The sequence below is a fragment of the Lathyrus oleraceus genome, chromosome 2 (genome assembly GCF_024323335.1).
Source record: "Lathyrus oleraceus cultivar Zhongwan6 chromosome 2, CAAS_Psat_ZW6_1.0, whole genome shotgun sequence".
Taxonomy (NCBI): domain Eukaryota; kingdom Viridiplantae; phylum Streptophyta; class Magnoliopsida; order Fabales; family Fabaceae; genus Lathyrus; species Lathyrus oleraceus.
The window spans coordinates 77,686,370-77,699,201 of NC_066580.1; the positions used below are offsets into that span (position 1 = coordinate 77,686,370).

At 34.1% G+C, this 12,832-nt stretch overlaps 1 protein-coding gene across 1 annotated transcript; it reads left to right on the forward strand.

Annotated features, from left to right (window-relative positions):
• The first annotated feature begins 2,958 nt into the window (after positions 1-2,958).
• LOC127121995 (secreted RxLR effector protein 161-like) lies at positions 2,959-3,627 on the forward strand. Its single transcript, XM_051052414.1, has 2 exons — positions 2,959-3,092; positions 3,165-3,627. The coding sequence occupies exons 1-2, from the start codon at positions 2,959-2,961 to the stop codon at positions 3,625-3,627; spliced, it is 597 nt and encodes a 198-aa protein (XP_050908371.1).
• The last annotated feature ends 9,205 nt before the right edge of the window (positions 3,628-12,832 follow it).

The window sequence follows — 12,832 nt, forward strand, 5'->3', positions numbered from 1 at the left end:
TGGGAATGGTGGCAAGAAAAGGAGGAGACACGGAATCGACGTATTATGTACGAATATAAAAGGAGACTATTATTATTGTACCAACAAAATTAAAAATAAAACAAGACTATTAGGTGGAGAAAAATAGAAGATCTTCATAAATTAAATAGAAGATTTAATTAACCCCAAGGTCATTGCCATAGTATGAAAGTGTGGATCTGTTCTAAAGTCTGACTTTGAAAATATGAGACTCGAAAAACAAAATTCTCTAATGATATTGAGACCATTAAATCACCCTTCATGAAACCAAAGTAGGATTGCTAAAAACTTAATAATTAAAGAGGAGACACACTCAAGTCAAAAATTAGTCAAATCTTTGTTAGATGTAAATTTTATAGCATACACAAGTAATTTGCCCATCAAAATCATTTACAATTTCGAAAATTTTATATGAAAGTTTGAAAGGGAGGAGTAATATAAATAAAATCTTTAATATTTTTTAATTTTTATTTGTTTAGAATGATAAAAACATGTTTATTATTAGTATATTTTTAATTTTTAAAATATTATAACAACATAAATTATATTTGAATAATTTATCTAAACCCTCCAAAATTTGTTAGAATTAATTCATTTTTAGAAATTTATAGACAAAGTTTGTTACAGGGTATTTAAGTATTTCTACTTAAGTCTCACTTGTATTTAAGCAAGTGAGTAGTGTGAAGAATAATATCATTATCCTTCTTTTGTAGTCTGTGTAGCATTGTGTGTGTGGAACGATTTGTAATCGTTATAGAGTAGTAGAAGTTTGTTAGTATTCTCTCTTCTCTCTTGTTTCCATTGTTCATCTTTATTATCTTGTGCACCAACAATTGGTATCTAGAACTTTGGTTCAGATACACAGGGAAACACAACGGGAAACACGAGTGAAACGGTGAGGCGTTGTGTGATTGATTTCTGTTTGAAGAATTCGTGTTAAATTTTTGATTAAAATCATAACAGAATCACATATCTTGATTCTGCGGGATTTGAAAACATTGTGTTTAGGTGAGATCTGAGTATATTGCGCAAGGCGGTAATCTGAGTACCAAGCTTCCAGTGTTTGATGGAAAGAACTGGAATCGTTTGATGATTCATATGAGGATGTTGTTTGGAGCTCAAGATGTTCTTGATCTCGTCAACGACAGTTACGCTGCACTTCCAGAAAATGCAACGGATATACAGAGAAATGCTCGACGTGATCTGAGGATGAAGGTTTAGAAGGCGTTGTTCTACATCCATCAGTGTGTGGATGTGAACATGTTTAAGAAAATTGTTGATTCGACGATGACGAAAGCTACATGGGACACACTGGTCCGGTGCTACGGCGGTGATGCATTAATGAAGAAGGTGAAGCTTCAGTATCTACGTAAGTAGTATGAGAATCTCAGCATGAAGAACAATGAGGAGGTACATTACTACATCTCTAGAGTGATTTTGATCACAAATGAGATGAAGTCATGTGGAGAAACTCTCTCTGAAGAAAGTATCATTGAGAAGGTACTTAGATCTCTTACTCCTCAATTTGATTACATCGTTGTAGCAATTGAACATTCTAAGGATCTGAGCACCATAAGAATAAAAGAGCTGCAAAGTAGTCTAGAGTCGCAAGAGTTGCATCTGACTGAAAGAACCTTTGAGAGAGAGGTAGAGTAGACTTTGAAAGCTTCTTTTGTCAAGAAATACCTGAAGCAGTCTTGGTCAAAAGTCATGAAAAGGCATGGTAGGTCTCAAGAGTCAAAAGCCTCTAAGTTTGATGAGAAGAAACATCATAATGGAATGGAGAAGCTTGACAAGATAATGGTTTAATGTTACTGTTGTAATAGGTTTAGCCACTTTGTTAAGGTTTATTAGTCAAACAAGGAAAGGAAGTCAGAAGAAGCAAACATAACCAGAGGATATTCTGATGATGAACTTGTGTTATTGATGGCTTATGAATCTGATGATGATGAACTTGTGCGATTGACGATCTCTGATTCTGAATGAGACTTTGAATATGATTCAGAGTCAGAAGATGACTCTGAATTTGAAGTCGAGTATGATTCTGAATATGAGTCAGAATCAGAAGATGAGTCAGAATATGAAGGTTCTGAAGATGAGTCAGAATCTGAAGGTTTTGAAGAAGAGTCATAATTTAAGGTTTCTGAAGCTGAGTCGGATTCAGAAGATGACTCTGAAGCTGAAGTTGAGTCAGAGGATGAATCTGAAGCTGCAGGAGAAGGTGCCTCTTTAGAGGATTTTTCCTCTGAAGGTGAGTCAGAATCAGAAAATATGTCTGAAGGTGACTCTGAAGATGAAGAAGACTATAAAGGCGAGTTTGACTCTGAAGGTGAATTTGATTCTGATCCAGATTATGATGATGATCCAGAATCTTGAGATAATCCAATCTTTGGAAATGGAGCTTCTGGAGGCGGAGCTTCTGCAAAATCAACTTATAAAGATATTGATTATGATTTTGAAGATGAGTTAGAGCCTGAAAATGACTATGAGAGTGAGTCAGAATCAGAAGGCGAGATTGATTATGAGGAAGAATTAGATTCTGATGGTGATTCATATTCTGATGGTGATTCAGATTTTGGTGGTAGTCCATATTCTAGGAATATTCCATATTCTGAAGGTGGTCATGCTTCTGAAGTCAGTACTTATGGAGTTCCAGCATCTGATAATGTTCCAGAATCAGAAGGTTTTGAACAAGTTCAAAGAATCAGAAACACTCTGAGAAGGTTTGTAGTATCGGATATTGTTCCAGAATTAGAAGGTTCTGAACAAGTTCAAAGACCACAAAGAATTAGAAACATTCCGATAAGGTTTGCAAAGTTTGACATGCTGCAAGACACTGAAATAGATTCTGAAGGGGAAGTTATTCAGTGTGCCATGTTAGTAGACTCTGAACCCGTAAGTATGGAAGAAGCGCTCAAGCAGAAAGTCTGACTGAAGGCCATGAAAGAAGAATTTGAGCTTTTGAAGAGATTTAAGCTGCTTAATTGTAAAGTTGTTGTCACACCTGCTGATATAAATCAAAAATTGGATTTTGATTTTGATGGTGACGATGTAGATGCGACAACGTTCAAGCAGTAGGTAGGTTCTCTGAGGTATTTGTGTAATACCAAACCTGATACTTGTTATGCAATTGGAATAATGAGTAGGTTTATGAGTAAACCGAAGTGGTCTCATTACCAAGTTGTTGTTAGAATTATGAGGTATATAAAGGAAACTCTAAAGTATGAAGTTTTGTTCCCTTCTGGTGTTGAAACTGAATCAGAACTTCTGAGTTACTCATATTCTGATTGGTATGGAGATAGAGTTGACAGAATAAGTACTCCTGGGTACTTATTTAAGTTTATGGGAAGTTCTATTTCTTGGTGTTCCAAGAAGAAACCAATTGTTGCTCTGTCAACTTGTGAAGCAGAATATATTGCACGTGTTGTAACTGCATATCAAGTTGTGTGGCTTCTGAATTTATTGCAGGATCTGAAGATCAAAGTAAGCAAGCCTCTGAAGCTGATGGTTGATAACAAGTCTGCAATCAATCTTGCCAAGAACCCGGTGCTACATGGTAGAAGCAAGCATATTGAGACTAAGTACCACATTTTGAGAAATCATGTTTAGAATGGAGCGCTAGAAGTTATGCACTGTAGCACTCAGAAGCAGCTGGCAGATGTTCTGACGAAGACGATCAAGACTGACCAATTTCTCCTCTTGAGGGATGGAATTGGTGTTGTTAGTTTTGGTTAAGTTGAATATGAATTAAGGGATGGTGTTAGAATTGATTCATTTTCAAAAACTTGTAGACAAAGTTTATTATATGGTATTTTAGTATTTCTATTTAAGTCTCACTTGTATTTAAGCAAGTGAGTAGTGTGAACAATAGTATCATTATCCTTCTTTTGCAGTCTGTGTAATATTGTGTGTGTGTGTGTGTGTGTGTGCAACCATTTGTAACTATTTTAGAATAGTAGAAGTTTGTTATTATTATCTCTTCTCTCTCTTATTTCCATTGTTCATCTTTATCACCTTGTGCACCAATAAAATCTTCCAAACCCCTCAAATACAATTTTTTAGTTCTCTATATTATAAAAAATTTGGTTTTTGAATAAAATAAACCTCTAAAACCCTCTTCACATAAGTTCTTCTATTCTTTTCACTCAATTTTCTATTTTCTCAAAACCATATTCTCCCTTTCCCTCCAAACTCTCAAACAAAACCTTACTCATAAAATTCATCATAGAAATTACAACTATGTTCTTTGAAAATTCCCCGACAAACTCAAAGTATAGGACAACCTCTAGATGCTCGATTAATGTTGCATTTTACCCTAATTAAAGGAGGGAAAAACTAACTCACTTAAATTATTTTGTAAGGTAAAGGAAGGAAATTTTGATCTCAAAATATTTGAGATTTTGAAACTTACGAATTGATAAACATGTGTTCCTCATGGAATGGCTGGATGACAAAGTTACATCACTTCTTATGATATTTATCATTTGTTACTTGAAGATACCTTTATTTTTAAGTCTAATATGATTTATGCACTTTTAAATAATTCGAAAAATATTAGTGATAAAAGAGACAATAATATTCATGATTTATTTGTATTGATATATGCCTTAAAACCTTAAGTAAAAAAAGAGAGAGAAAAACATGTTTTTAGGCGAGATGGCAGCGACACAACGGATTTGACGGTCGTCGACAAGAAAGGCGGGTCGGATGTCGGTGGCAGTGTCATTCCAGGCTAGTCTAGGACTTTTAGGGCATGTTCATGAATTTGTTTGATAATGGGTCATATATTGAGTCTGTTAAGGTTTTGACAGTTATATCTATGGTTCTCCCTCATTTATTTTAACATGTGGTGCATAAGGTAGCAATCTTAATGGTATGCAAAGAAAATAAATTCCTATGATTATATTCTTAGGGTTTGGAAGCATTTCGAGGTTAGGAAAAAAATATAAAAAACAGTTTAAACACCTTGGATTTGTGTGATTCTTATATTGAGAGTTGGAGAGATTGAGATATACTTGGGTAAAAAATATGGTTTAGTTTGGGAACTTCAAACATTATTTTCTTCTAACTCATATTTTAATCTCTTGTTATCGTTTAAATTATAGTGAATCAAAGAGCTACTCTCTCTCCCTAACATAAATCGATTTGATCAAATTGGGTAAATAATTTTCTCTATGTTCTCGCTTGTTATATAATGCACTAAAGTTATTTAATTGATTATCATTGTTCTTTGTCCCGCAAATCAAAGTCTTGGCGTGTTTGAACTTTGAATTTTTATCATTTATTCACTATAAGTGGTGCCCGCCATGGGGAAAAGGGGTTAAGTTTAAAAATGAGCATCATGAATTCCAAATGGGATATCAAGAAGTTTTTCGGAGACAAAAAAATTGGGTTGTAGAAGGTGAAGATGTAAGCATTCTTAATTTAACAAATGTGCGTGGAAGCATTAAAGGGAAACACAATGATGTATGTAAGTCTAACAATTGCTGAGAAAACCAAGACGGAGGATAAGGCTAAAAGTACTATTATCATGTGCCTCAAAGATAAATTATTAATGGAAGTCGTAAGAGAGAATATCATGATTGAGATGTGGGTCAAGCTTAAGTAACTATATGAAGAAGTTATTGTCTTGCAAATTGTGTCTAAAATAATAAATTTATTCTTTATGTATGGTGGAGAATAAATCTATGATGGAGCAGTTGTCAAAATTTCATAAAATCATTGATGCTTTGCAAAATATTGAGGTGTGGATTGATAATGAAGACACAGTTATGCTCTTGTTAAGCTCATTACCAATATCCTTTAAGCACTTAAAATATTCTCTTCTTTATACTAAGGTAGGTAATATCACTCTGGATGAAGTGTAGACGAATTTAAGATCAAGGGAGTTATCAAAGTTTAATGATTTGAAGATTGATGATAGTGGTGAAAGCTTAAATCTATCAAGAGAAAGGTGTGAAAGTAGAGGAAACCATAAAGGGGAGATATCTAAGTCAAAGTTAAAGTCCAAGTTCAAGGTTTTTGATAATTCAAAATTTAAACGTTTCACTTGTCATAAAATCGCTCATTTCAAAAAGGATTGTCCCCAAAGAGGGAGCAAGGATGGTTTTATTCAAATTATGATTGTCTTTGATAAAGATAGTTATGAAAGTGTTGGCGCACTAGTAGTAACAAGTTTGGAGACATAGAATAATAGGTTTATAAACTCATGTTGCTCTTGTCACATGTGTCTGAGGAAATAATATTTTGAAACTTTGGAGATGAAAGAAGGTGAAGTCATTTGACTTAAAAACAATAAGGCTTACAAAGTTCATGGTATTTAAATAGTCAGGGTAAAAATGTTCGATGACCATGAACTCCTTTTATGTAGTGTGAGACATATTTCTGAACTTAAGCAAATGTGGTTGTCCATAAGCATGTTTATGATTTAGGCTACTGCACTAAAATTGAACATAGGGTGTGCACTAAAATTGAACATAGGGTGTTGAAAAATTCCTAGGATGCATTTATAATGGCTAAAGCGTAAGAAATGTGTGATTTGTATATTTTGAATGGTTCCATTATGAATGGTCGTGTACAATTAGTTAGTCATGACCTTATTAACAAATCTAAGATGTGACATTTGAGATTAGGACATGCCAATGAAATAGGTTTAGTTGAACTTGCTAAAAAAGAGTTTTTGTGGAGTGAGAAAGTGAATAAACGAGAATTTTGTGATAACTGAATTCTAGGAAAACAACACATGGTGAAGTATAGAAGTGGTGTACATAATTATAGTATACCTTTTGAGTAAATTCACTATGATATATAGATCGCGACAAGGATGGCATATCATGAGGGTGAATTCTATTTCCTCTCTATTATAGATGATTTTTCTTGAAAATTGTTGAAGTATGCTTTAAAACCTCAAGGGATGAAAAAAAGAAAAATACATTTTTAGCAATATTGACTTTCATTCAAAAGTCAACCTTCAGCCAATGGTCAACAATTGAATTGGTCAACGGTTAATATTTGATTTGGTCAATGGTCAATGTGTAGATTGATCAATGGTTAACTCAACCAATGGTCAATATTTGACTAGTGATAAGTTCCAAAATTACATAAAATATGTAGGGACTTATTGACTTATTTTATAAGAGATCAATACAAAAACCCTAATTTATCTATGAAAAGTGATAAAACACCTTTTTGGACTTTTTACTTGCATATTCATAAAAAACCAGGTGAAAATAATTGAAAAACTACCAAAAAACACACAAAGGCTTTTCCAAGAACAAATTTCTACAAGGAAGGCTCTCTAGGCCATGTTCATGGGTGCGCTAAGTGAGCACAGACGGGAGAATACTTCTCGGCTAAGTAAATTCATGGTGAAGGAAGAGTTTGTACTCTAAGAGAATATAAGTGTTGCACATACCGAGATAAGGCGGCTAGGGTTAGTTGTAGAGTGAAATGGATCTTCTTAACCTATAAGAAAGTAGGTGTACTAGACGAGGATGTATGGTACGCCTAACGAGCCTACCTTTATCTAAACTATAAATATGAGGTTCACCTTGGTCTTAATAGGAGAATAGGAGATGGGGATTAAAGGTGGAAGCACTGCTAGGGTGATACTACCAGATAACCTTCCAAGTTTGTCTTCTCGGGATTATTTGTACAACTATGATGAGTAAATGTGGGTAAAAATCTATTTATTTAGGGTAGATATAGTCATTATTTACTCGTGTTTTAATATTGATGATTCTTTGTTCTTAATGCTTATTTTAAACTAGCTATCTGAAGTTATGTTTTTATAGGACGACTTAACATACAAAAGGTGTTGATTATTACTAGATCTAAGTTTCCATCTATTGGATATTAATGCCTATACATAGTGTTAGGTTTAATATTCTCATAATACTGATTATCAATAACATATGTTTGTATATCACTATTGGAATGTAATGATGTTGTATTTAATAGTGTGAGACATCGACTATTAGCATATACAACTGATCTCATGCCTTTAGGTAAAAAATGAGATACAAAGAGGGCAACTCGCGATAATATCAATAACTGAGTAGATGAGCGTATTACTGACTAATGAAGCATGCATGAGTATAATGATGATGAAATATACCCCTAGCAATTTTTTTCACTGCTAACACCGAAATCTCCATTTATTTTATGTCATTTAATTTTCCACAACAAAACAACTCTAAAACCCTTGATTAGAATCATAAAAACTATTGAATTGTCTTTAAGCACAACCAGTCTTTGTGGACACGACAATATTACACTTGCCATTTGGACTACAACAACAAGTCAACCGTTTGGTTGGCCTATGGGTGACTTGGGCGATTCCTGTGTATTAGGCTTGGTCTTTTCAGTTCACGAATCTATTTGATGATGTTAGAATAATATAAATATATTTTATATTAACTTATAGATACTTTAAGATACTAAGAGATTCCCTAAATTAATATAAAGGATATTATAATATTTTTTAATCTTTTTATTCTAATAATTAATGGGTTGTGTTATGCATTCGTTAAGGATTCATTGGATTTCAGTTGTTATAAATATGTACCTCTATCACTTTTTCAAAAATAACCTTTAGAACGTATTCTGAAAGACAGAGGGATGATGTGACAATCATATGAGAAACTTAGAGAGGAAATGGTATAAATTCTTATTATTATGTTATTAGAATTTAGAAAACATTTAGAGGTATCTAAGGAGATTGAGAAACACTTCAAAATACATTGGTCTTGTGCGATTCATATAGAGAGAGTTGGAGTAAATAAGTTACTTTGTTTCTTGTCTTTTATCTTTTTCTTGCTTGTTGTGGATTTGCTTTCACTTTTGACATGTTATTGTGTTGCTTTAGGCCATTTATTTTGGTTGACATTGTTCTTTGTTCCCACATATCTTGTATCTTAGTGTGATTGAACTCTAAATAACTCTTTGAAGTGTTTTGAATTATTCTATCAGTTTTTCACAACAAGTGGCACCCGCCGTGGGGTAAATAGGTATTGTTTACAAGTGAGCACCTTGGGTAAATGGAAGATCGAGAAGTTTTTTGGAGACAAAAATGTTTGCTTGTGGAAAGTATATATGCAAGTAATTTTAACTCAATAGAAGTGTATTGAAGCATTGAAGAGTGATACATGGATGTTTGCACGCTAACACAAACAACAAAGACTTATACAATTTTAGGCCCTCATAATCGATTATTTTTGGGCTATTAAAAGGTATTCCTCTCCTTTATTCTCATCTTATATTACTTTCTTGTTTTGTGTGTTCCTTTGTGAGTGTTAGAGCAAAAATATTTTCTTTCTCTTCAACATCATCAATGGCACCCAAAAGATCTCACACATTCGGAGGCGTCACCTCATACTACTCAGAAGTAATTTCTTCTCAAGATCAAGAAGACGCGTTCAACCAAATATTTAACTAAGGGGATATTTTATTAATAATACTTGGAAGAAATATTTTCTAGAGATTATGTCTTCCTCAAACTATTTTCTAATGTGTAATTGAAAAGCTTCATATGCGGCATCCCGAATGAAAGGTTTCCTTCGTTGGTGAGAATGTTTTACTCAAACCTCAACTATGTAGATAGGGTTTTTAATGTTGAAGTATAGAAACACCAAATGCGATTATTGCTTGAAGAGTTCGCAGACGTCAGCAATCTCCAATCCACTGGATCCAACTATGAAGATGATGAATAAGGTAACAATTTTAACTTTTTAGTTGCTTCTACCTCATTCTTGTCAGATCCAAACTCTGGCATTCCTACTCATTTCACCTTTGTTCTGGTGTGCTTGGATATTCCTATGGTTTACTTGAAGGAGAAGGGTGATCCAAAACGCAGCGGAATTTAAAACTTTCTCCTTTAGTGATCCTTACGAATGAGCATGATCAGTGATAGAATCGTTACCTCTTGTAACGATTGAAACCTTTGATGCAGATCTACGGAGCGATCACGAACATTGAACGATGACAACGTCTATACTCAGTCCACACGAACGGACTCCTTCAATCTCAGTGCTAGCTGCTACGAATGAAGGCTTTGAGAGAGAGAGAGAGAGAGAGAGAGAGAGAGAGAGAGAGAGAGAGAGAGAGAGAGAGAGAGAGAGAGAGAGAGAGAGAGAGAGAGAGAGAGAGAGAGAGAGAGAGAGAGAAAGAGAGAGAGAGAGAGAGAGAGAGAGAGAGAGAGAGAGAGAGAGAGAAAATGAAATTGCAACTGCACAAAATGCTTTTGCACAAGGGTTCTATTATTAGAACCACTTGTGTGGGCTATAAGCTAAAAAGCCCATTTAAGTGTATGTGGCACATATCTTATAATATGCCAAATTCACTTAAGCACGTGATACCTTACCATATTTCGTATTCTACTTAAGTACATTGTACCTTACGATGTTCTACAATTCACTTAAGTGCACCGTACCTTACGGTGTTCCTTAGTTACTTTATCTCTCATCAATTCGTCCTTTTGTGTGTGACCCTTTAGGTTTTCGCGGCATTGGTAATTATATTAAATCATGCATTTAACATAATAAACAGTGAGCGGTATCTAGCAACACATCACTGCTACCCAAGACACGAAAATATCATGTGAACTGACAAATCCTTATGTGATAATACTTATGTGTATAATTACCCTTTTGCCCTTATGTCTATATTGAACACAAGGCATAGACCGTGTCATCCTTGTCCAGTTCAATATTGGGCCCATAGACATTTATCCTATTATGCAGGATGGGCAAATTCCATCTAGGTCACTCATGTCCCTTAGCATGCTTCGTGGAGTACCTATCAACTGTCTTTATGGTCATCCAGTTACGGACAACGTTTGATCAGCAATAAGGCACTCGACTCTACATCTAGAGTCTATAATGGTTTCAGGTCGAAGGGCGGTATACACCATTATCACCATGAGAATAACTTATGACACTTTGCATAACATTCTATATAGTATTCTCATAGCGGGTCAATCCAGTATAAATATTACTCTTAATATTCATACCTATGTTTAAGACTTGATATGAGATGTGATTATCAGTCTATATACATAATAGTCTTAATGCTTTAATATTATCCCACTTCACAATAAAGCTCGACTACGGATACTTTAAGAATAGTGTCCTTATGTTTAATGTGATCTCATGATCAAGTCATACTTGATACATTAAACGGACTAGCTATCCTAGGGACTTTATTAAACAAACATAATAAAGAAAATGCATTTTATTATTAATAAATAATTCGATACAAGTACCAAAAGTATTGGCCTCTAGGGCTTACACCAGCATTACTATGTGGTCATCCATGTTCTTTTCCTAAGGAAAAGCAACTTTCTCCACTTAACCAGATCTGACGTAGCTCCGATATGGTTTTTGGCAAATGGAGTTGGAAAAAATTGGGTTAGTGCAGTGATCCATCATTTAATGGGGAGAAAAAAGAAAAATATAAGTTTACCATATAGTTGACTAATTAAGAAAATCATCGAGCATGTTGGCTTAAACTTAGAGGAAGAAGAATTAGATAATAAATACACAAGAATAAGAAATACCATCTTAAGTTTGATGAGGATAAAAACCAACAATAAATTACTAGTTCAACTACCTCCAAAGCCAAGAAGAAGAGAACCTATAATTCAAGCTCAACAAAAAGAGAACACAAATCTGAAGGATTTCTATTATGAAATCCCTTAGACTTCTTCCATTGGTGCTCTCCTTAACACCATTCCCTGGAATCAACAAATCCTTCTCCAGAATAAAAAGAACAACTGAGAATTCAAAAGAGGAATGATTCAAGAATTTTTCACCTAGCATGCAAGCTCGCGGGAACCATAATTGGATTTACGGTTTCTCCGAGCATGTTCAGTGATGATGAGTAAGAGAAAAAATAGTTTTTTTACTTGCTTCCTTGTTGCTTGATTTAGTTGTTGTTCTTTTTGTTTTTTTTGTTTATCCATATTGTTTCCTTCTCTTGTACTCTTCATGTTTTATTAATGAAATATTTTTCCCTTTCTAGTAAATCATGCTTGATCTATGTGAATTATGTGCTTGCATGTTTATCATTCCTTTCTAACATATTTTCCCATCTTTTTTATTCTACCAAAGGGGGATAAGTATACTCTCAAGAGGGATAGAGTATACTTTATACTAATATGTGGGATTTCAAACTTTACCTATTTGTTTTCTCTTTTACCACTTCTTTGAGAGATACATTTTCATTATTAAAAAGGGGTAGAATGTGAATTTATGTGCTTTCAGGTACTGTTAAGGTGATCCAAGGTGGTGGGATTTATTGATAGGAAAGTTATGATCAACTGATTGGTTATTAGTTTTGATGATGACAACACCTAATATCCAATGATATCTAGTAAATCCCTTATCTATTAAAGATAGCTCAGGCGGTCAAATATGCTCAAAACATTTTATCAAGTTATCCTTTTGAAGATGCTCTTGAAGATTAAGTCATATGAAGTCAACCCTATGGTCAAACTACATTCAAATGAAGACTTATGTTTCAAGGTTCTCCGTTGGTTTTCTCGCCCAACTCCCTGGTGATGGTAATCAACTTGAATACATATCATGTCTCATCAAGTTAGAAGATTCAAGATTCTTGTGTTGCTAAAATAAAAGATAATGATGTCAAGATTTAAAGCTTCAGAGTTGTGAAAGAGAAGAAGTGTGAAAGCTTGTCTGGTAGTGTTTTTAGAGTGACCAGTGTCTTATAAAGGCACAATGGTAATTCTTGAAATACCATGGCAAAATCACATAAACTAAAAACCTTTTTAAGGCTTCTCTTTATTTGCTAAAATCAC